Source organism: Lissotriton helveticus, chromosome 4_1 (assembly GCF_964261635.1).
Source record: "Lissotriton helveticus chromosome 4_1, aLisHel1.1, whole genome shotgun sequence".
NCBI lineage: Eukaryota > Metazoa > Chordata > Amphibia > Caudata > Salamandridae > Lissotriton > Lissotriton helveticus.
In genome coordinates this window covers 400,798,273-400,823,410 of record NC_136063.1, presented here as the reverse complement: position 1 = coordinate 400,823,410, position 25,138 = coordinate 400,798,273, and the positions used below count along the sequence as shown (strand labels likewise).

The window sequence follows — 25,138 nt, the reverse complement described above, 5'->3', positions numbered from 1 at the left end:
GCTGGGCTAGCTATCATGTGTCAGTCTGGACCATGTCCTATGCTTTCTGCAGCATAAAGGCATCAAAGGATTTCACGGAAAATCTTAAAACCCACACCCAGGTAGAGTAGATCAGATGTGGGGCGGTTTTCACCTGATTGTACGAGTTGAATACTCCATACTCCCTGAAGTCAAGGGTCAGCGTGACCATGTCCTATGCTTTCTGCAGCATAAAGGCATCAAAGGATTTCATGGAAAATCTTAAAACCCACACCCAGGTAGAGTAGATCAGATGTGGGGGGGTTTTCACCTGATTGTACGAGTTGAATACTCTATACTCCCTGAAGTCAAGGGTCAGCGTGACAGGTACTGGAGGCAGGGGGGCGGGGACGGACTCAAACCCACTGTAAACCGAAGTATTTTTTGAGTTATTAAATTAGTTCGCAGCATTTTCACCATTCTTCCACTTTCCAAATTTCATTAAAATGTTTCCATCTGTAACATTCCCTGAGGGTTATTGAGAGGTTTCTCCAACCCAGTGGGGTTCTTAATTAAATAGACTAGTTGACTTGACCACTATGTTTAGGGGTGGATACAATCTGTTATGAGGCAGTATTACAATGTGCTTTTTCATTTTTTTTATATACGTACAATAGAGGGAATAATTTTTCATTTTCATTTTAATAGACTCACAATAAATAATATTTAAAGAGATGCAACGTCAAGTAACACAATGAAAGTATACCTTATGCACTGCTGGTACAGCATTAAAATTGTCAGATAACTTGCTCGTAAATGATCCATAAACTCCATCACTCATATAATACAGAAAAGCTGGTTCATCGTTTCTTGCAAGTTCACCTAACAGACAAAATATTAAAAAGGTTTTTAAAAGAATTCACCCCAACAATTTTACAATGTTCAATACGAGTACAGCCATTTGTGTGCTTTTCTTTTATCTAAAAGGGAGAAAGCACCAAAAGCACAAAGATTATCTGCATCCAATGCTTTGAAACATTTGGTACTCTTAAGACATCTACTGGCACATTAATGGAGAACATTTATCAATTATATGAGTACCGTATGTTACCCCATGTTGGTACCCTGCATGGCTAGTATATTTTTGCTGCCTCAGACCATGCATTCTGGCCTGCCCAGTGTTCTGTCAAACAATCAGAAGTACAATGAAGGTGCACCATTATTTGTTTTCCTTTCAGTCAGGAGAACAAAGCAAACTGAAAAAGAAACCCGAGTAAGGACTCTAATACAAGGCTTAGAGTCTGGAAGGGTTTTTCAGTGTAATTCTCACACATTGCAATGCAAATACTTTATACAGGTGGAAAAATCTGGAGAAGGCGATGGATGCTCTGATGCATTTGAACCAAACATGCTTCTGAAGAGCACCAATACTTGCACCTCTGGAAGGAAGAGTACCTAACCGGTTTCATCCGGGTCTAACCTAATTTGCCTCCCATAACTATGGTCCTCTTTTTCCCCAAAGGCTTGTGGTGTCTTACCTGTATGGTGTTTGTGTGCGTGGACCATAATGCGTGCAGAGTGAATAGTGTCCAAGAACAATAATCTTCTGCTTAGCTTTCTAGAGCTGTGCTTCCCTGCCCTGATGAGGTTTCTACATTGTACTCAACAACTGATCAACCACTAGAGGTGCTCCTCATTTTAATACCCTTAGTGTATCCCAAATCACAGTAAGGGTAATTTACTGCTCCCTCACCAGCCTGAGGTGACTGTTCGTGACTGCTGATTATCCAACTAGTACCCTTGTCTGTCCATATCTATGGAATTTGTAAGTGTTTCACTTGTGATAGACTTGGGTGGGTGACATCTATTTAATAGCCATGAGTCAAGTCTGCACCAGAAGGTGCTTTCCTTACACCTTGAGGTTTCCTCCTTGCTGTGAGTAAAATGATGGATCAGCGCAAGGAAATCACTAACCATTCAATTACACTAGCAGAGTGCAACTCTCACCTCTATGCTGTTCTAATTTCCTGTTTTTGGACGGTGTGAACTGCCACCTGTCAGCCCAGCTGAGTGAATTATCCAGGGACTTCATTCAGCAAAACAACCATGAACAGTTCTGACTGTCCTCCGAAAAATGGCCAAGATTTACAAATGGAAAATAAGAAATTAGTTACTTACCTGTATCTCTAGTTCTCCGGTGCTCTCTCATATTTAAATGTTTGAATCATTCCTTGTCTTGAGGCTGGTTATCTTTTGTAACTTTAAATAGCAGTAAACACCAATGTTTGAAGGAGATGGCGCAAAAGCTTCTGTAGAGGAATTCTCTTAAGAAGGATCAATTCTCTCTCCCAGCAGAAAAATAACTATCCCTCCTTTCTATGCCTTTAAGCGTCTTTGAAGGGTAGATCTTAATGATGTCACAGCAAGACACTATAGAAGTGGGATGAAGGCCATAATTGCACTGATCATGAGAATAAAGTGTACATCTTTTGTCAGCAGACTAAAGACAGATATTTTCTCTTTTGGGCACGCGCCTCAACAGAAATTGTTTAGTAGCATACCCACCTCCTTAGAAATAACCCCAACTTCAGCCAATGAGGTTGAATTAGTGGCATGTCTTGGAAGTATTATGCTTCCAGGTTACGTTGCTTCTAGATTAGTGTGCTAAAACAGTAATATTGCCAAGGATAACAGAGGTGTCCCCTTGAAATGAAAGTTCCGTGCCCACAACAAGCAGTTATTGCCCTTGTGCAGTGACACGGTCTAGCTGGAACAGGGATCAGGGGGGTTACTCCACAGAGTAGCAGAACAATGATGCACAAGGCTATTTGAGTAGGAGGGACTTCAGTAGAAAGGGTTGTTACAAGACAGGGTTTCAAAACTCCATAAACCAGCAAAGAACTTTGGGGAGTGAAGATGACCCCACTACGATCAGACTTTGTGAAAGTAAATGTGAGGGTCACATGGTTGTGAGCAAGGCCTTCATGGCCAAACCATATTAACCTGTTGCCTTCCGAGAGAAATAAACTGCAATTAGTTACCGTGAGTGCGCCTTTTCCTTTGCCTGTAACAAGTAAAGGACTTCTTTGGATTGGATGCTGCAACGGTTCCTCTTAGTGCTTGCATTTTGCTACAAATTAAGCTGTGGATTATATTTGGTGTAAAAGCACAACATAAAGTAGCTGGTTAACTCATCCACTGCTACAGCTGCACTGGAGAAAGGGTCTGCTACTTGACAGCCAACACCTCAATGGTGAACCAATAGTATTCAGAGTCTCAGATGCCCTCACAGTCTGGCAGACCAGTACTGAAAAAAAGGGTTTGAAAAGGGAGGAGACTGGCAACAGGAATCTAGGCCTGATTGAACCACCGGAAGGAAAGGGCAAAAGAAATTGGATGGAGGTTGGAAGGATACTACACTAGGAATGGGGACATAGCAGGGGGTCCAGATGACTGCATGTGGTACATGAAAGGGGAACCTGGTCAACCTAGAAAGAAGGAAGGGATTTGAGTTTCTCAGCTGTGGCCTTTAAATCAATTCTCAACACAGCAAGAAACCAACTTATTTTCTCTATCCTTTATGTTTCAGTGGGAAAAAACGCCATAATCTCTCATTCTGAAAGGATCACTGGATGGTAAGCAAGTTTCATCCAATTAGGGAGGGGGCTAGTATTAAGTATGGTTCTAATGGTACGTCTTCACAGCATTCCATAGCATATGCAAATCCAGGAAACATTCCCCCAGACGGAGTTATTGGTCTCTGAGCATCCCAAAAACCTGTGAAGTGTTGGCCTGAAGGTAAGTGTGTTGCAGCAGGAGGTGCTGACTGAGCTTCTTGTACTTTTAATCATGAAACAGCAGGAATCTTTTCTGTCCGGATACCAGAACAATGGCATGTTCAAATGTAATTTAAATCCATCTATTTGCCTGAGGGCGTGATGGTTGGGTCTACATGATTGAGGGGAGTAGCTTAGATGAGACCTGCATATGGGTCTTTCCAAATTTGTTTCAGTCTAGAATCCTACCCCACTGGTAGTATTGCAAATTTTGAAGCAGATTGTTTTTTGACCTCTTGCACAGAAATGCTTTAAGGGCTATTCTTACAATGTCTTGGAGGGCGAACAGTGTCTTGACGCAGATGCCAACTCTATTTTCAGGCTTTATGTTCTTTTACTGCAACTCCTCTTTTTGTGCCACATTCAATCCTCTGAGGGCACCAAATGCCTGCAGTTTCTTCTTTTGAAGAACAACCTTTTTTGGAGAATGCGCTTCGTATGTTTCTACCTCAGCTATGCCCAGCAAATACTTTATCATTGAAGAACAAGTTACTTGCCTTTGGTAACGCTCTTTCTGGTAGAGACTATCTAACCAGAGTCCTCAGCTTTTGAATACTTCCCAGGTGTCAGACTGGATCAAGAATTTTTTCAGCAGTCCCTTGTGCGGAAGGTGGTGCCAACTGCTTCACATAGTCATTACGAGCATTCCTATATTGGCACTACCTATGCGCCCTGACATCAGTTGCGGACTCGCCCGCAGGTGTAGATGTAGAACCATTATCAAATCGGTCTTGATATCTAAAATGGTATTGTTAAGTGAAAGAACCCACTTCACAGAATGGGGAGGAGAGGTGGGCAGGGTAGGGTAGTATGGAAGGGCTAGTGAGGAATCTGCAGTTAGGCAGTCTCTACAAGAAAGAATATTACTAAGTAACTTGTTCTTCAGATATAGACTTCCAACCATAGATTATTTACCTTTTGAATAGATACCTACCAGACGACACGGAGTTACTTCGCAACATGGCAGCCATCAAACCCTCAAACCATTTTGGTGATCCTCTCCCCGCCAAGCTCTATAAAGATTTAATCTCGGCTGTTCTCCCTCTTTGGTTCAGGATCATTCATAAATCCCTCTTACAGGGAAAGATTCCAGACTGCCTAAAAGTTGGGCAGGTTACTCCCATTCCCAAGAAGCCCAAAGCGGACTTATCAGATCCAAACAACTTTCGACCTATCACCAGCAGCATGACTAACAAAATTGCTTGAAAAATGCGTTTACTTGCAGCTATGCAAACATTGAGAAATATCAACTCCTGGATTCCCATCAGTCAGGATTCAGAGCAGAGCACAGCACCGAAATGGCACTAACTCACATTGTTGATGACACTGAGAGCCCTCGAGTAAAATGTCCCTTGTCTCCTGATCTTTCTAGACCTGTCCTCAGCCTTCGATATAATCAAACACAAAAACTTGATTGATCTCCTACAACATAGGATGGGATTGTCGGGCCCGGTCCTAAACTGGTTTTCCTCCTTCCTTCACAACCGCACGCAAAGGATCAAAGTTAATCATACCCTCGCTTCTAGTACCCCTGTCCTTAATGTGGTCCCTCAAGGTTCTACGCTCTTGCCCACTCTTTTCAACCTATTTATGGAACCTCTTGCGGTCATTCTGAACAGAGCCAACATCCAATACCACATGAATGCGGATGACACGCAATTGTATCTGAGGATCTCCTCGCAAGAGGACATAAAAATGTTAAGCACTGCCCTTGCCCAACCTCAACAATGGCTAGCTCAGAACAATCTCCTACTAAATACTCTCAAAACAGAATTTCTGTTGATCACTCCACCTAATCCCTCAGCTCCTACCCTAGGCTGGATTAAACACCTAACTGCTCTGAACTGCACTCCTCACGTTGTAGACTCAGCCAAATCTTTAGGCATCACCTTGGATAAACTCCTAAACATGCAGGCACACATCAGTGAGACTACTGGGGGAGCCAATTTCCAACTCCACACACTGAAGAAAATCAAACCATTCCTCCCCCCCGAAGACCAGCGGTTCATTTCCCGATTGTCCAAAGATTGGATACAGGCTGGTGACCCTCACAGGACTTCCCAAAGCAAGCCTGGCCCCTCTCAGAGCTACACTGAATGCATCGGCCAGGCTTTTAACGGGTTCAAGGAAATTTGATCATATTTCACCCTACCTTTTGCAGCTAAACTGGCTATCTATTGAAGCAAGAATACGACAAAGATAGGCTGTCTGACTCAAAGCCATACACTACAATACCCCATACTATCTAGCTAATAAACTTGAACTATCTGGCTCCAACAGGAAGCTCAGAAGTAAGTCCAGCCTTCTCCTGAAACCTCCAAGATTCAAAAAGAAAAGATCGTACAACCGTGCGTTCTGCGGTCTTGCTCCAAGAATTTGGACTCCTTGCCAACAGAGATCAGATCTAATCCTTCCACTACTTCCTTTGATAAACTGGTTACATGACTACTAATGAACGAAAGTTAGCGAGCTGATCATGTTAGTGTATTCTGTTAATAACCAAAATCTTGAAAGATTTCTCACTGTTATGACATTTTTCCCTTCTTTTTGTTCTAATCCTAGACAGCCCCTTTAACTGCATCAACTGTTGATTGTAAGATGTTTTTTACTCGTAGGGTTACATTGCACCAACGATACTAATGTAATACCTTCCTTATGTTCTGTATATTTGCTGACTACAACGCTGTACAGCGCTCTGATACCCCCTTGGGTCTTGTTCGCGCTCTATACAACTTTCAAAATAAAATAAATACCAAAGCAGTACCAACCAAGTAGTGGATCTGAGAACGGTTTCAAACGAAAAAGTCTCAAAGGACAAGTGGGCAAAGTAACCTTGCCGGCGAAGTGGCTGTCCAGGTAACAATGCATCTGAACGTATGGAGCGACGCCCATGGAGTAGCCTAACAAATGTCAGAAATAAACAGGCACCCACGTGTCAATGCATTGTTAGCAGCTTTGGCAGAATAAGCCTGCAAGCCCTCAGGGGGATGCTTTTAGGCCAGTATGTAGCAGATCTTAATGCACAGTATGATAAAGAAAGAGATGGTCCTCTTATGCACATCCTTCCCTTTCTTTCTTTGCTTCATTGAATCCAATCGATCATCCACACTAGGCTCTCTGGTATGATTGATGAAGCTAAAAGCCCATTTTGGATCCAGCCTGAGGAAATCTCTACGGCTCCGTAGAGAGGTGCAGCAAAGCAAAGAGCTGCAAAAAGTGATGTTGTGACCAACATAAAAGGAGTCACAACCTTCGGGAGGAAGGAAGCTAGAGTCAGTAAAACCTGCTTGAACTAGCTTAGCGGAAAGAAAGTGGTACAGAGTGGGTTGACAGACAGACTGTAAATCACTCACCAGCCACACAGAGGCTATGGCAGCAAGAAATACTGACTTGTGAGTAAGGAGCCAGAGAGAACACATGGAGAGGCTTAAAAAGCACACATGAGTAGTGAGTAAACCACATTTAAGACCATGTTGGTTAACTGATGGTGGGGAAAAAAAAAGAAACTGAGTAATCTGGAGTGAGTGTTAGTCCCGGTTAGGGTTTTTATTTAGTTTTATAAGTCCAGCTTCTCAATTGCAGTTTCTCTTTAAATTTGACATGGGGCTGTCCTGTGTGATGGTAATAGTCTTGTGGGCATCTTCTCACTGTCCGTCTTCTTCCCCTCTTCCAGCAAGCAAAAGCTCATGTTCGAATTCCTTCAATCAGAACAAAAATTAAGGCACAGGTAAATTACACTGTACGAAGTGCAGACCTTAACTATCCCTGCTGTCTTCCTAATTCTCCGAATCTGCTGTTCCCTTTGCTTCCTAGGTATTGGTAATTACGCTTCAGCTTAGTTTGGTGGTGCCTCTATTTCTCTTCCTTGTCACCAGTATACTTTTCTTCTCTGGGTATTTGACCCTTCGCTATCTCGGACTACTTTAATTGAAACTTCTGGGAATTATTTCCCCAAGAGGTTATCTTCTCATTCTGGAGTCTTTGGAACTCCTCAAAAACATTAGTGGAGAAATGAGAGAGAAGACCACTGAAGACTCTTATGGTAGTTAACCTTCGTTTAAAAAAAAAAAAAAAGGGCTTCAATAGGCTTCACACTTGCCGGTCCTGGAGTCAGGGTCTCTATTCAGGGTCTCTATTCTTTACCTGGAGAAAAAAAAAGTGTTTATGGCTTTGGCTTTTAGTCTAGCCTGCCACCCTCATATCCGGGCATTTACTTGGGTTAGCCATGCTCCTATGGGAGCATGGTTGGGGTCAGGGTCTCTCGACCGGAATCTGTCCTCCGGAGACCTCCCGGTAGTTGCTCGAGCCTCATGCTCGTCGATTCCGGTCCTGCGCTGGGTGTATGTCTCTTTTCTAGGCCAGTCTGCTGGGTAGCAAACTCTTTCACTGAAGTCTACTCTCCAATTGTCTCTGGCCATGCAGCCTTTTGTAGTCCCTAGTCTTTCCACGCCACCTTCTTCTCCCTGTTTGAGACAAAGACCTTTCTTTGTTTTCTTTTACTTCACTTATTTTGTCCTTCCTTTCTTTCAACCATTTCCATTTTCCTCTGCAGGTGCTGGGTACACTGCAGCCCTATGAGGAATATTTGTTAAGTCCTTTTCTTCTGGTTCTACTCTCTCACCCTTCTGCCACTTAACACACCCATAGGGGCAAACTGAGAGGGAGGCAACATGTGTCTGTAGCCCTTTGAGGAAACTCAATTAGCAGTGATTTGAATGAGGGCTGGTCTGGTAACCGTAAAAAAATAAATAAACTGAAAGAGCAGACAGGTACCCTTTAACAGTGCCCAAGGCAATACAATGCCGGGGCAGGAACAACACAACAACATTTCAGACAGTTTGGCCCGCAGCGAGTCAATCAGCAGAGAAAATAGCACCAGGTCACAAACCTGTCCTAACGGAAGGTGTATATAGATTTGGTGAGACCGATACCTGGCTGCCAAGAGCACATCAACTTTGGGAGGAAGGCCCAAGGCACTGAACTGACACTGCTTAATCGCCAAACATGGAGGTTTTGGTTGCCCAAGTTCAGATGCAGGATCCTTCGCTACTGCAATGACAGAAGATCTCCCGAAGGGGCAGCCTGACTGTAAAGTTTAGTATACTAAGGCAAGGTCCAGACACAATGAAAAAGGGGAGCATCTGCGAAAGAGTCGGGTGTGATTACGGTAGGTTAATATGGAGCCCCAAGGATGACAGGCGGTTCGCTGTAGTCTGGCGGTGGGCAACCACTGCTGGGACAGAGCCCCCCTTTAACAGCCAGTCGTTGGGGAAGGCTTTGACCTCTGTGCACAGTATACCTTGCGTTGGTATAGTATATACAGAGCCAGCTTCCTACAGTCAGAGTCCAGTGGAACCCCAAAGGAAGGCAGAGGTAAAAGTAGATAACACCTTACTCTATTTGTGGTAGTGTGGGCGAGCATTAAGGCTTTATCAGAGGGTAGTGTTAAGCATTTTTTGTACACACACATGCAAGATATATCACACACTCAAAAACTTTGTATCAAACATTTAATTTTTTTATTTCTAGCGCAAGCCACGCCTGGGGAAGATAAGTGAAATAATACTTTGCAAGTTTTTATGCAGTGATTACATTTGAATGCAGGTTTAAATACAGTCAACAGTTCGAAATTACTTTTCAGTTACTTTACAGTTTACAGTGCACATCGATTCTTGGATTACTTTGTTACTTTTTCTAACCAGTGTGATATACCTAGATAATATTACACTGTGATCTCTCCTAGAAAAAAGATAGGTAATACAGTTTTCATAGATTTACAGTTTTTCAAGTCTTCATCCAAACCAACTCAACACTAGAACAATTTTCACAAGAAAACAGTCAATGCAATCCTATAGGAGGAAACTATGATCCAGAGCTATACCAGGTCTCTACCACAAGCATACCTGGGAACAGGGTTTTCACAGGCTGTAAAGGAATCCTTCTTGCAGTTGAGGATGGGAGTTATAACAGCAAAAGAACATCTCCCCCGAACCCCCATGGACACGCGCGAAATCCACTACAAACTGTAGACTTTGCAGTGACCTAAAACAGGATGTTTTGCCTTTACTGTGTAGCTGTAAAGGTCTAGAGAGAATGGACGACGGCTACTACTAAAACAGCTCTGGAACCAAAAATGTCTGCGAACTCGCCGACAAGCATTAATAGCATGCTTTGCAGGAGGAGAGGTTCAATTAGATTGTAGACTGGTACGTTTCATGAAATTAGCAAACATTGTGCTAAATCCTCCTGCCAGTACATGAACTGACTAAACGCAAACATCTAAAAAGTATACACCGGAATCATAACCTTTATCGGTTAAGTTGTCTTCTTGTTCGATTCATTTGCGAACTTTTAGGATATTGTAAGCAGAAAAAGTACAAATTGATGTCTGCCATATGTAAACTCCTGGCTTTTAATTTTTTAATCTAGGGTCATTTAAACAGCTTTTATAATTTTCACTTGACGCAAATAGTACTAACACAAAAGTAACAAAAAAAACATTGCAATTTTTAAATGGCTAACTAATGTCATTGTAATGAAATGAGTATGTGCTTTGCAAAGGTGCTTTATTCTGTATTCTTAGCTCAATTGCAAAGATTTTTATTAATCATGCAATAAAGAATTTGTCTGTCTGTATACGAGGAAACGAAGTTATCGGTTTACAGGTAAGTACTTTGTTGTGGGAGTTGGTATTCCGGGGTTAGCACCAGGGCTACCCCAGGGTCAAGGATGCACTCTCAAAACATCCACAGCGTCAATAGGGTGGCTGAGTGCAGAGTGCTGAGACCCAATGTTAATCAATGGGGGATAGGGGCCTCCGGTCGGTGAAGGCTCATGGCAGGCTACAAGATTGTGGAGGGAAAGCCCGGGTGTGAAGCTTCAAGCAAAGGGGTATAAAAGTTAGCCCCCCAAGGTGCACCCGCAGCGGCACAGGGGCGGCTGGGTGCAGAGTGCTGTTTTTGGCGTTGTGTACCCTGTTGGTTTCAAATGGAATTCTCCGGTTGCAACAAACACTGCAGGCTCGAGGACGAAGATCTTCTGGAGGTGACCACCGGTTGGGAGAGGTAAGTTGGGATGCTGGGACACATTGTCGGTTGGGACACCCAAGGCCGTGGGACGTTGAGTGCAGGGTTATCTTTAGGCGTCCGGTTCTCATACCAGCGCTGGGGGGGTCCTCCAGAAAGGGGCTACAGACATCGATTCGAGGCAGGTCAGAGATCACCAGATCTCAGGTCAGGATTACCAGGGAGACCTCCTCGTGGTGTTGGGCTACTCGAACTCGGGCCATGGGTGCATAGTGATGCAGACTCGCAGATTTGGCCAGAGTCTGAGCAAATCCGGTGCTCACAGGAGACATGGTCTTGATCTGGGAAGGCAGGGCAGGTACTCCGGGTCATTGGTGGCTGCTGGGTGCAGACACCAGGATTTTGCTGGAGCAGGTTCGAGGTGGGGCAGGCCTGTAGGGCTGTGGCCAAGTCAGTGGGCACCCTCGTAGCTCAGCATTGCTACTTCGGGCTTTGTCGGAGGACGCAAGGTTCAGGGTTGCCCCTGAACACTAAATTTAGGGGGTTTACAGGTAGGGACCAATGGGTCCCTTCCTTGGGGTGGATACACACCCTATTAATCCACCCTCCAGTAGGAGGGGGGCATATGCCCCTCTCCGGTTGGCTGGGTCCCCCATCTGCAAGATAGCGGGGACGAAATGAGTTACTTACCTGTAACTGCAGTTATCCAGTATTGGTGTCTTTCATAGATTCACATGCCTGAATCATTCCCCGTCGCCGAGATGGGAGTCCCCGGTACATAGAAAAGTAATGTCCTATAGACATACATAGAGAAAAGTAGGCCTAAGGGCCCTGCCTTAGTAGCCTATGTCCTTTTGTCAAAAGGACCAAATTCCAGAAGGTAGCCAATCAGCTACCACCTCCCTCTAGAACCTTCCTGTCAGGAGCCTCAGTCTCTCAGATTTTCGTACGCACCAAGCTAGGTAGGCGTCATATATGTTAGAGAGAGAGAGAGAGAGGTGGGACCTTCCAGGGGAGGCGGGAGGGTTGCATGTGAATCTATGAAAGACACCAATACTGGATAACAGCAGTTACAGGTAAGTAACGCATTTCTTATCCAGTATTATGGGTGTCTTTCATAGATTCACATGCCTGAATCAGAGTAGCAAGCAATATATTATGCACATGTCTGATGGAACAGTGTAAGCAGTCTGAGATAATACATATCATACTACTAATAGCCATCAATAAGTAACAATAAATAAGTAAGAAAATGTGCATACCAGTGAGGGTAGGTGGGAAGGAGGAGGGCTCACCTCACTGGAATAGGTGGCGAAGCACAGCCTGGCCCACGGCTGCATCCTGCATCAGTTCCATATCCAGGCAGTAGTGCCTGATGAAGGTATGTGGCGACTTCCAGGTCGCTGCTCTGCAAATGTCCAGTATTGGCACTCCAGCAAATAGTGCAGCTGATGTTGACATAGCTCTCGTAGAATGAGCTTGTACTGTGGATTGTAACGGCCTTCCAGCCTTTTCATGGCAAAATGCAATTGCAGAGGATATTCGTCGTGAAATGCTCTGTTTGGAAAGTGGCATGCCCTTTCTTGGTCTGCTGAAAGCGATGAAAAGCGGATTCGTTTTTCTGAAATGCTTTGTTTTGTCTAGATAAAACTTAAGACACCTCTTCAGGTCCAAGGAATGTAGGGATCTCTCAGCTGCTGTACTTGGATTTGGGAAGAAGGGACGGAGGACTAATGGCTAATTTAAATGGAAGTCCGACGGGACCTTGGGAATAAATCGAGGATTCTTTCTTAGAATCACTCTATCCTCTTTGAACTGCATGAAAGGATCTTGTATGGAAAGAGCCTGTAGTTCGCTGACCCTTCTAGCTGAGGTCAGAGCCAATAGAAGGGTTGTCTTCCAGGAGATATATTTGAGATCCGCCCTATGGATTGGCTCGAAAGGGTGTTTCATCAATTGAGTACCACATTGAGATGCCATGTTGGTGGAACTCTTCTTGGTCGAGGGAAGGATCTGTAGAGCCCCTTAAGGAATTGCTTTATCAACCTGTTGGACCAGATAGAGGGCCCTTTTGACGTCCTCGTAAACCGGGAAATTGCGGCCAGATGAACTCTGATAGAAGCATGTGCAAGTCCCGATTGTGCCAGGTGTAAGAGATGGCAATAGCTGTTCTTGAGTAACCCGGAAAGGATGGAGACCTTTGTCTTTGCACCAAATGCAGAAGCGTTTCCATTTCAAGGAATAGGTCTTGTTTGTGCGGTCTGCTCTTGCTTTCGCGAGGACATCCTTGCACTCCTGCGGAATGTCTCGTTGGCAGAATTCTCGGTGCTCAGGAGCCATACCGATAATCAGAGAGATTTCACATTCGGGTGCAGTACCTGACCTTTGGACATCGTGAGTAGTGATGGATGTTGACCCAGATTGATTGGTGGTTGGACTGAGGCGATGGAGGTCCGTGAACCAATGTTGTCTCGGCCAGAACGGGGCAATCAATCAGAGTGCATCGCTCCGTTTTCATTTTCCGAATGACTCTTGGTACGAGGGGAAATGGCGGAAATGCGTACGCAAACACGTTACGCCAGGCGATGGAAAATGCATTTCCGAGGGACCGCAACTGGGGATGCCAACTTGCGAAGTTGTGGCATTTGGCGTTCTCCCTGGTGGCAAAGAGGTCCATCTGCAGACTCCCCCCATTTTGAGAAGATGCGATTCAGCACTTTCTGATAGAGTTCCCATTCGTGGGACAGGGATCTTTGTCTGCTTAGAGCATCTGCTATGACGTTGTCCTTGCCTGGTACATACTCTGCTGTCAGCGTGATATTGTGTAGCACTAGCCAGTTCCAAATTTTCTGCGATTCGCGAGATAGTGTTAGCGAACGCGTCCCTCCCTGCTTGTTCAAGTAGTGCATCGTTGTGGTGTTGTCTGTTCTGACAAGCACTGGTGAGTTTGTGATGCGCGGAAGGAAGGCCTGCAGAGATAGGAAAACTGCCCTCAGCTCTAGGAGGTTGATATGGAGCTGCCGCTCCTGGTCCGTCCACTTGCCACTGATCTGTAATTCTTGAAGGACCGCTCCCCATCCTTCTAGAGAGGCATCCGTAGTTATTACGTGTGGGGTTGCAGGTAGCAGGAATGGTAATCCTTGAGAGGTTTTTGGGCGTCCTCCACCAGAGTAAGGCCTTGATGATTTGTTGAGTAATCACGATGTGGTCCTCGAAAGAGCCTGTGCTCTGAGTCCACTGCCTGGTCAATGGTTCTTGCAGAGGGCGCATCCTGAGCCGACAGTGTGGAATAAGCAGGATGCACGAGGACATCATCCCAAGCAAGGACTTGAAAGTACGGACCAGTAGGGTTTTCTTTGAAGCCACTGCGGTGGCCAGAGTAATCAACTTTTGTTTCCTCTCTTGTGATGGGAATGCCTTTGAACATTCCGTGTTCAACGTGGCTCCAAGAAAGGTAAGGACTTTGGAAGGCTGTAAGGTAAACTTGTCGTGATTGAGCGTCAAGCCCAGTTGTTGGAAAAGTTTTGAGACAGGCGTTGGAAGACTCTGCTGCGCCTGTCATAGATGGTGCTTTCACCAGCCAGTCCTCCAGGGAGGGGAAGACTTGGTGTCCATTCTGCCGTAGGAAAGCTGCCACAGGGGAGAGGCACTTGGTGAAAATTCGAGGTGCAGATTCGAGGCCGAATGGGAGGACACAGAATTGGTAGTGTTGTCCCGCTACTGCGAATCTGAGGAATTTTCTGTGGAGTTTGTGAATTGGGATGTGATAATACGCGTCTTGTAGATCTAAAGACGTCATAAAGTCTCCTTCCTCCAGTGATCCTAAGATCTCTTGGATAGTCACCATCCGAAACGATTGGCTCTTCAAGAATGTATTGAGCGCCCTGAGATCTAGGATGTGCCTCCATTTTTTCCAGTTTCTGTTGTATTAGAAAGAAGCGGGAATAAAATCCTTTCCCTTTGTGAGCTGGTGGAACTCGCTCTATTGCTCCTTTCTTTAACACTGAAGAAACTTCTTGAAGGAGTAATCGTAAGTGCCTGTGTTGGAGCTGAGGAGGAGTTATCGGGGGAATTGAATTGAATTCCAATTAAATTCAAATTAGTCTTTATTTCGACTTTTGAGTCACAAAAGACACAAAATTTAAAAAATACATTTCATTACATTAATATTTACAAGGAAGTACATCTATAGGATCTACAGATTATAATTTCCACAAACAGGGTATTTCATCTTGACCAGTAAAAACATAAATAATGTGTTTAGATAAAAAACATTAAAAATTAGTTAAAAAATATTCCACATTTATACCATGATAGATTTATAAGAGCTACAATGCTTTCAATTTACTACTACGGATTGACCACATCCACTTTAGAAATTTTGCTATCGCGATCACAAAAGCGTCAGAACAATCTGTCTGAAATATCCTCAGTGCTGCTGTCCCAGTCTGAATCCCCTTTTGGATACAGATCGACCTAATCCATTTATGACGAGGAGCTTTATACTCTGGGCATTCGAACAGGACATGAGCTATGCTTTCCGTGTGTGATATACAGAAAGGGCACGAGTGATCATTTGTGCTTGTTGACCATTTGCAGGTAACTGGGTTGAGAGGGAGAGTCCCAACCCTGAACTGATGAAACGGTTTCCTGTCAAATGGCGATGTAATTAAATCCCAATATCTCTCGTACGAAGGAAAATGTTTCAGCTCCAAAAATGCCCTGGTGAGCGTAGGATCGGTATGTGACTGAAACACCTCTTTTGATACCATCGCCCAATACGCTTCTCTTAGCTTAGTTTTTGAGGGGAATATACTCTCCTGGGGATTATCCCATAGCTCCCTCATACCTATGGCCTTGAGTAGAGATTAGACCTTCCTAAACCATAAGAGTTTACCCCCTATGTCCATGTTTCGCGTTTCCAGCAAAGTGTTGAATTCCAATGAATGTCCGTATTGGATCAATTGGAGCACCCACCGATCTGTTATTGATCTCCAATTGTGGAGGAAGTGTGTTAGTTTTCCTCCAATTTTTAAAGAACAAGATGGTGGATGGACTGGCTGCCGGAAACGGTCATTGGCGTCCGCCAGTGGGTTTCCTTTGATTTTTTCCCCTGTAGTTAGACCTCCCGTACGAGGTCTGACGTCCTTGTGGCTGTTGTCGCTGCTGGTATTGCGATCGGCCTTGGTTGTATGAGTGAGGGTTTGCTATGGAATGATCCTCTATAAGAGGGCTGACCTCTACCCCTGTTCCCTCGAAAGGACTGGTTTTTAAACAGCAATGTTCCCAGCGCCCGTGTAGTGTCCGTGTCTTTTTTGATTGTCTGTAAGGCCTCATCTATTTTGTCCCCAAATAGGTGTTGGCCGTCGTAGGGCATGTCGAGTACTTTAGTTTGTACTTCTTGACGAAAGGATGTCGCCTTGAGCCACCCCTGTCTTCGCAAGACCGCGGCACCTGCTAGTTGTCTGAAGCCGGTCATTGCGACATCTACAGCACAATCAATAAGTTCTGATGCCGATGTTTGTCCCTCCTTAAGGAGTGATTGAACTTCCTCCTTTAAGTTATCAGGCAGTTCTGTCCGATATGGGGCAATGTCCTCCCACAATTGCCTATTGTAGCGTCCAAGTAATGCAATGGCGTTAGCTACTTTGATGGTCATGGCCGACGTGGTTGAAAAGCGTTTGCCAATACCGTCTAGTTTCCTGCCTTCCTTGTCTGGTGGTGCTGACAATGGAGAGGACAGGTTTCTAGAGTTCTTTTGAGCCGCCTGGGTGACTACAGAATCTGGTTTTGGATGTCCAGTAAGGCATGCTGGCGCTGTTGATGGTGCCTTATATTTTTTGTCTAGTCTAGATACCATTGCGGAGACCGAGGCTGGTGTCTGCATCAATTGTATCCCTTGTTCCCATATGTGATCAATGACTGGAATTGATCTTGTTGTTTTCCTGACTGGGTCTTTAAAATCATATAGGAAACAGTCTGTTGCATGTGATTCCATAGTCATGTGGAATCTCGTGGCTGCCCGCTCCACTAAATTGTGGAATCCGCCAATGTCTGCCGGCGGGGAAACAGACGTATTGGGTTCTGGTGTGGCTGGAGATGGAGCGATGTAGTCTTCATCATCTCTGTGGTCGGACTGGTCGTCCCGTACCTCCCCTTCTTCTGGTTCCTCGTCATCAGAAGACGGGGTATGTTGTATTGTTTCTCTCTCCCGACGGATCACCAAAGGTGACTGTCTCGGTCTTGGAGATGAGGTTGGCCCAGATGACACTGGAGTTGTATCCGTTGGCGATTCAGGAAATCGCTTCTTGTAGTCTTGGATCAAGTACTGGAGGTCCGAGACTATAGATACTGGAAGGCACACCATAGGTGTGACTTGCGTCTGGACCTGTGAGTGTACAGATACCTCAGTAAATGCTACATCATCGCCATCTTCATCTGTGCTTTGGCACTTTACGATTAGATCCGAGGGACTGGTGGCCTGACCGTACTGGTCATCGTCCGATTCGTCGTCTTGTAGGAGACAGGATGGGGGTAATTTTTTAACCCTACTTGGAGATGGCAAATCCGGTGTAATGGGATTTTTTTGTACTCTTTTTGGGTGGAACCAAATCAGATTGTTTCCATGGCGTCGACGGTGTCGTTGTTGATGGCTTCGTCGACTGTCGTCGTCGACTGATTTCCGATTGTCGCCGGTGAGCTCGTCGACGGTACCGTCGTCGACGGTGTGCTCGTCGACGGTGTCTTCGTCGACGGAGCGCTCGTCGGTGCGCTCGTCGACGGTGTCTTCGTTGTCGACGGTGCGCTCGTCGACGGTGTCTTCGTTGTCGACGGTGCGCTCGTCGACGGTGTCTTCGTTGTCGACGGTGCGCTCGTCGACGGTGTCTTCGTTGTCGACGGTGCGCTCGACGGTGTCTTCGTTGTCGACGGTGCGCTCGACGGTGTCTTCGTTGTCGACGGTGCGCTCGACGGTGTCTTCGTTGTCGACGGTGCGCTCGACGGTGTCTTCGTTGTCGACGGTGCGCTCGACGGTGTCTTCGTTGTCGACGGTGCGCTCGACGGTGTCTTCGTTGTCGACGGTGCGCTCGACGGTGTCTTCGTTGTCGACGGTGCGCTCGACGGTGTCTTCGTTGTCGACGGTGCGCTCGACGGTGTCTTCGTTGTCGACGGTGCGCTCGTCGACGGTGTCTTCGTTGTCGACGATGTGCCCGTCGACGGTGTCTTCGTCGTCGATGGGGCGCTCGACGGCAGCGTCTTCGTCGACGACGATGTTTTTACCGTCGTCGAAGTCTTCGTCGACTGTGCAGGCGTCAACGGTTTTGGCTTTGTCGTCGACGTCGACGGAATCTTAAGCAACGTCGAGTGCTTTTTTTATGAGGACAATCGACGACACCGGCTTACCTGCTGACGACGCAGTCGTCGAAATCGTCGTAGATGTAGAGTCAGACTGTGGAGATGGTTTTCCTCAGCACTGAGGGAAGCGTCGTTGAAATCGTGGTCGATGACTGCACAGGCTTCCTGAAAGAAGGAGCCTCCTTGTCAGACGTGGTAGATCTTGCCTCTGAAGACTTATTGGCAGTCTTCTTAGGAGGAACGTCTGTAGGGCTAGGGGAAGCAACCCTTGGCCTCTTCAAGGATAATTTTGAGGAAACTGAAGCCATTTCTCCGTCCTCTGAAGACTCTAGGTCGTCTCTGGTTTTAAGTCTGTTCAACCAAAGGAGCAGTCTTCCTTCTCTGTCTTTAAGTGTCTTTGTAGAGAATGTTCTACAAATTCGACAGTCCTTGGGTGAATGGTCAGGATAAAGACAGTAAAGGCAAGTTTCATGCTTGTCATCTACGTGTAGTCTTTTCTTACCACAGGATGAGCAAGCCCTGAAGAGTCCTTTCTTCTGTTGATCAGTCATAGTTGAGTTTTGAAGTAAATATCCAATTTCTGTGAGGAAAAGAGATACAACTAGGAAACCTGAGGAGAACTTAGGTGGAGACTCCCTAGCACAACGTGCGTTAGAAAATCTGGGAGACTGAGGCTCCTGACAGGAAGGTTCTAGAGGGAGGTGGTAGCTGATTGGCTACCTTCTGGAATTTGGTCCTTTTTACAAAAGGACATAGATAGGCTACTAAGGCAAGGCCCTTAGGCCTACTTTTCTCTATGTATGTCTATAGGACATTACTTTTCTATGTACCGGGGACTGCCATCTCGACGACAGGGAATGATTCAGGCATGTGAATCTATGAAAGACACCCATAATACTGGCTAATGAGAGTTGTGCTGCACCTCGCCTCCCCACATGAGGGGTGGGGAGGCGAAAGGTGGGCACACCTCCCTTCCTCACTTGGTTTTCCCACCGATCCTCCCGACTAAAGTGGGGGCTCCGAGCCGGTGGGAGCCAGTTGCGGGAAGCAGCAAGGGGTTGGGGTAGCTAACAAAGGCGACAAGCCTTTGAAGCTTCCCCTTCGTGGAACCTGGCGATCCTGGGAGGCTTGGCCCTCTGCCCAAGATGTACTTTGTTTCAGGACTCCGAGAGCGGGGCTCCCGACCCAGGGATCCAGAAACATGTCTGGTGGTGGCAGCTGGTGAGCAGCCAGGACACGAGTGACTTTTTTTCAGGGGGACATCTCCAAGATGCCCTGGGAGTGCATTTGTCATTAAATCCCACACTGGTGTGGGCTTAATGTGTTGAGAAGTTTAATACTTTCCAGTAAAGTCATTCTGGTGCTGTGGAATTCGAAATGACAAACTCCCAGCACCATATACTCTTAATGGCATTACTGCACTTACAATGTCTAGGAATTGGTTTAGGCACTGTAGGGGTACAGGGCTTATTCACCTGTACCCTCACCACTGGTAGGATGCACCCAGCTAGAGGCGTGGCCTACCTATGCCAAGGGAGTGAGTTGTAGGCATGGCACATAGGGATGTGTGCTATGTCGACTCTTCACTTTGCTCTGCACCAAAACACGCTGCGCGTGTGTGTGCACAGGGCCTCGAAGGGTGGTACAATAGGTGCTGCAGCCCTTAAGAGGCCATCCCTGGCCACAGTGCCCTTGGTACCTATGGAACCATTTACAAGGGACTTGCATGTGGCCAAAGATTGCCAATTGGGTTTTGTATCAATGCAGTTTATGGAAAGAACATAGGCCCCGGGAACCTGGTTGTCAGGAACCCAGGGCACACTCAAAGCACATCAACAGTTTGGCAAAAAGTGGGGGCAACCATGAAAAAAGAGGGCCCCTTTTTACACTGACCTCTAAAAATGTGCTGCAACCACCTTCATCACTCATGAACAAACGACTGGTGCTGGTAAAGCCAAAAGGGAGCACAATAAAAATGCTTGTGGCCTACTGTGAACCACAGCAGTCTGTGGGCTTGCAGGATGCTAATCTGAAACCAAGTGTGCTGCAGATCTAGCGCTACCATACAGTCTCTTAGGTCAAGGTCAAACAAGACCTGGGCCAGAGAGAGCATCTTGAACTTGCCTTTTTTTCAGACAGGCACTGGGAAGACGAAGGTCTAATATGTGAATGAGGACCCCATACTTTTTCAGGCCCCAAGAAGTTACTGGAATAACAACCACGGCTGACTACTGGTGCAGGGATACTCTATTGCTTCTTTCGTGAATCGTACTGCATTGCCTGAGAAATTAATACGCAGGCTTTTTTTTAGTTCAATGGGCAAAACCTGTGCTCCCAAGTTCCACATAAGTTTAATGGCCTAGAAGGCAGCTAGCTTCCACAGAGCGAAGTACCAGGTTGCTTGAGGAGAACATGTGTTTCCCAAAGGCTTCTAGCCTAATTGACTCTCAGTCAGAGGGGAGTAGTGGGAAAGGATCTCTGAATTACCTTAATAACCAAAGCTTGCACCACAAGGCTCCCCGGCTTAGGATGCCGAATAAGAAAAGCTGGGGTGGAGTCGCCTGGTAATCTGGTGATTAACCGGTGTGTCTGAACCTAGTTTAACACCGGTCCCCAAAAGTGTGACGTTTAGAACCTTATTTAACAGACAAAGAGGCCAGGTTAAAGCACTTAGTCGCAAATCTCCACCAGCCTTAGCTCAACCATGGCAAAGGAGGTGGTGTGTTTGAAGGCAGGACCAGAGAGGGGAAAACAGTCCAGTCTCTGGGGAGGTATCACGATCACTGGCATCCTGGAGGTTATTGAAAAGTTTTTCTCTTGGTACCGCTGGGCAATCTCACCCCCAGCATCACAGCCCCCATTATCAGTCTGTGCTGAATAACTCGGAGGACAGGACTTCTTCCTGAAGGTAGAGGCACTGTGTCAGAATCAGAAGGTTGCCTAAAAAATTGAGGCAGTTCAGATAAATGAGTGCGTGGGCTAGATAGAGGTTAGAGCGGTGCAGTTTTGGCACCAGAGATTGTTATGGATTGGCTGTCATCTGGAGTAGATAGAGCTGGCATCAGTTGGTGGATCGCGTTCCAGGGTAGGTTGTACCACCGGTTAGGAACCGGTAATCTGCCCAGAGCCTTGAGGGAATCCAGAGGGCCCAGCTAGAGGTGAGAATGGACATACATGTGGAAGTCTAGTTGGGTAGTCTCTTGGCTTCTCTGAGCGGAAAGTGAACCAGAGGGAACCACAAGTGAATGGAGTAGTATTCTGCCAAAAAGCTGCAGCATGGGTTTGCGGAAGGCCTCAATTTGCTGCAGTGTTGCAGGCATCCTCGGAAATTCTGGTTTCTGAGTAACAAAAGTTTGAATCAACTCCGAAATAGAGAGAGACTTGGGGAGTGCCAACTGAAGGCATGATAATGCCCTAGCGGCTTCTTCAGAGATAGAGCGTGACGGGACAGAGTCAAGTCCTGTCTGAACTTCTTGTCTTATACTTTTTCTTTGTTTTATCAGAGGACTTAGACTGCGAAGACTATGTATTGCAAGAGTTGGACGGGACATACATGTAGACCTAGATGGTCCCGGCCTGGGGTGTTTCGGTGTTTTACCAGTCAGAGCTTCGCCTCCTGGTTTTGAATGTAGGAAGCTGGCTCTTTATGGGATATATCAAGAACCTGACACGTGTAAAGATTCCAGGGGTTTCCTTATGAGTGAACAGGGCCTTGCTATGCAATCCCAAAGTGCTCTATTACGGGATAGTGTGGTTATGCAGTCTTAGGTTTAACAGCAGTGCAAGACATTTTCAAATACACACAATGATCAATAAATTACACACATACGACTGCAGGATATAACAACCCATTTATAAAAACAGCAAGTATCTTTATACATGCTTAGGCATCAGAGAAAAATCTTTCAGGTTAGTATGTTTTTAAATATAAATTACTTTCACTTTAAAAAGTGGATACTTTTTCTGAGTTCTGCAATGTCACCCTATGGAAGGAAGAACAAGTTCTGCAAATAGGTATAGTACAGCAACTTACAAGACCAATATCCAGGAGTTAAGGTGAGTGGTGTGCAAGGTCAAAGGCAGCACCAACAGAACAGCAGTGGCACGAGGGCGGCAGGGTGCAAAACAGCGTTGGGAGCCCAATAGGTTTCTATGGCGATCAGTCACTGCGAGAAGAGGATATATGCTCTTGCTGGAAGGCCAGTCGAGGTGAACCAACATGCTTGTGATTTTTGGGGACATAGGGACACATCTGTCGTTCTCTTCATCACGGCCTGGAAGGGGATGGGGGCATCAGTGGCGTGGGGGTGGAGGGAATAACAGAAGCAGAGGTGTCTTTAGGCGTTGGGTTTTCTTACCAGTAGCAGTCGAGGGGGCCTGCATGCAGCGGATGCAGGCGACGAGGGGAGTGCACTAGGGGTGAAACAACTATGGACCCTAGCTCTGGATGGCAAGGGGCCATTGTTGACACCGGTGGCCCACTTGAACCGGAGACAACCGGTGCTGTGATGGGTTCAGGTGTCTGGTTTTGGCAGTTCCAGAGGCCTCAGTCTTTTCTTTTGGAGTTTCTGCAGGATGCAGGGAACAGTCCCGCTCTTTTTTCGGAGGTCTTGGTCTTTACTGATTAAATTCATATCTATGTCATACAGACAACAAGAGGCATACTGAACTGAATGCCTCAGTTTAGTCAACGACACTAGAACTATGGACAACTGACCCCACCGAATCACTCCGAGTACGCATAGCAACTATGATGGAGGAAGCACTTGCACACGACTGGATATCCCGCTAAGCAAGTAATTTCCTAGTCAAAAAGTCTCCTATCACCCCTTATTTCTATACCGTCCTGAAGAAACACAAGAATCTAGACAACCCTGAAGGGCGACCCATAGTGTCGGAGCTAGGCTCCATGCAGGAACCATTATCCAAGTTTGCGAACGCCTTCCTAAGACCAATCATACAGAACACAGACACCAATCGAAAAGACACCAAACTGGTACTGAGACTATTACAAAACATAACCTTTGAACCCGACAACTATATAAGGGCTTAGACATTGAAAGAAAGCTTGTATACTAGTCTCTCACACACAGAGACACTCCATATTATTGAGGAGGTATTACTGAAGGTAGATTGGGAATATCAGACCACGAGAAATGTGGGTATGGAATGTTGCAAATGGGCACTCACCGATATTTTCTTCAAATTCAACGACACCCTGTATTTACAAAAACAAGGGACAAGCATGGGCAGCACCTTTGCACAGAAGGTCTCTATGTTAACCAACCAGAGGAAAAGCAAGTTACTTATCTGTACACTGTGGTTCTCCAGTATTGATATCTTTTTACTTTTACATGCTTGAATCTTCCCAGTCACTGTGGGAGTCCCATGGTAACAGCAAAATAGCAGTACTAAGCTTTAAACTTAATTCCCCTTGAAATTCAATAGCATTTAGTGACCAGTTAACATCGTTTGAGAACATCCAAACTTCAGCCAATCACAGAACAGACCCACAGTATCCATCCCCTGCAGGGCCATCATACCACAGATTTCGAGCACCAGTGCAATTGCAATTAGAAGAATAATAGAGGTATGGAATGGTGAACCTGAAAGGGGAGAACGGAGGGCTGCATGTGAATCTATAAAAGATTAATAGTGGAGAACCACAGTGTACAGGTAAGTAACTTGTTTTTTCTCTAGTATTGTATCTTTTATAGATTCACATGCTTGAATCAGAATAGTAAGCAGTTTCCAAGTAACAAAGGAGGTGGGTAAGGTGAACCATCCCACCATGCGAACCAAAACCATCTATTTCTACATTCACATTGTCTGCCTTTGATTTATTATTCTCAACCACAAAACAGTACTATAGGAAAAAGAATAGACCTTAGCGAAAAAAGCATACCTTATGCGAATAGACATATCAGGGCAGCTTATCCAACTGCTATATCTGCTTTTTGCCATGCATCCAGACAATAATGGATCATGAAGGCATGGACATTTGCCCATGTCACCGCCCTGCAGATGTCGGGTAAAGACACTCCGGCAAGTCGCAGCCACCTTCGGGTGAAATGAGCTGTGACCTCGGCAGCAAGCGGGCGTCCCGCTTTCTCTTGGCAGAAGATTATAGTTAAGAATACCCAGCCTGCAATAGATGATCATGTCCAGGCCTGATCCTTTCTAGGGACAAATGAGGAGATAAACAGCTGGGTTGATTTACGAAAAGTCTGTTCTTTGCAGGTAAACAATGTTTAATGTCCAGAGAATGGAGGGCACTCTTTGCAGTTGAAGATGGAGAGGGGAAATAAGGAAGGTAGAACCACTGGCTCATTGAGATGAAACGTGGAAAGCACTTTGGTTCAAAAAGAATGATTGGTGTGAAGGACTACTCTGTCCTGATGAAACTGCAGGTAGGGTTCCGTCGCGGTGAAGGCTTGGAACTCACTAATGCATCTAGCAGACTTGATGGCCAAAAGAAAATCCACATTCGATGAAAGGTATTTCAAATCGGATTTGTGAATTGGTTCAAAGGGAGACCTCATAAGTTGTGAGACTATGTTCAGATGGTCTTATCAGTGGGTAGGCCCTAAAGAGACCCTTCATAAATTCCTTCACCAGCCTGTTGGACTGTTGTATGGCGTCTTAGATTCCGAAAGGATTTTCCCGATTCATGCCCTTATATAGGCATAGAAATCAAGCCCTTATTTAGGCATAGCCCATGCAACCCAAATACAGGCATGGCTACTTCCATCCGTTCACCAAACGTCATAACGATTTTTTGAAAACCCAGCTTATGCCGTAGGGACTTCCCCTTGCTTGAATACTGATTTCTCCAAGAACTCAGTTACTTTACAATGAACAACTATTCCCTAGGGGTTCATTCATGATGTTCATATGCCAGACTTTACGTCAAACATGGCATTCCTAAACACCTTCATATTCTGCCGAGAGAAATCCAGCTCCAGT

At 45.7% G+C, this 25,138-nt stretch overlaps 1 protein-coding gene across 2 annotated transcripts in view; it reads right to left on the bottom strand.

The window, feature by feature from the left end:
• The window catches only part of AZIN1 (antizyme inhibitor 1), a 590,344-nt gene that overhangs the window by 47,232 nt on the left and 517,974 nt on the right, over window positions 1-25,138 (bottom strand). For both annotated transcript variants that reach the window (XM_078686910.1, XM_078686911.1), the window contains exon 10: window positions 725-840. In XM_078686910.1, coding sequence (XP_078543036.1) covers window positions 725-840 — 116 coding nt within the window. The remainder of the gene's footprint in view (window positions 1-724; window positions 841-25,138) is intronic.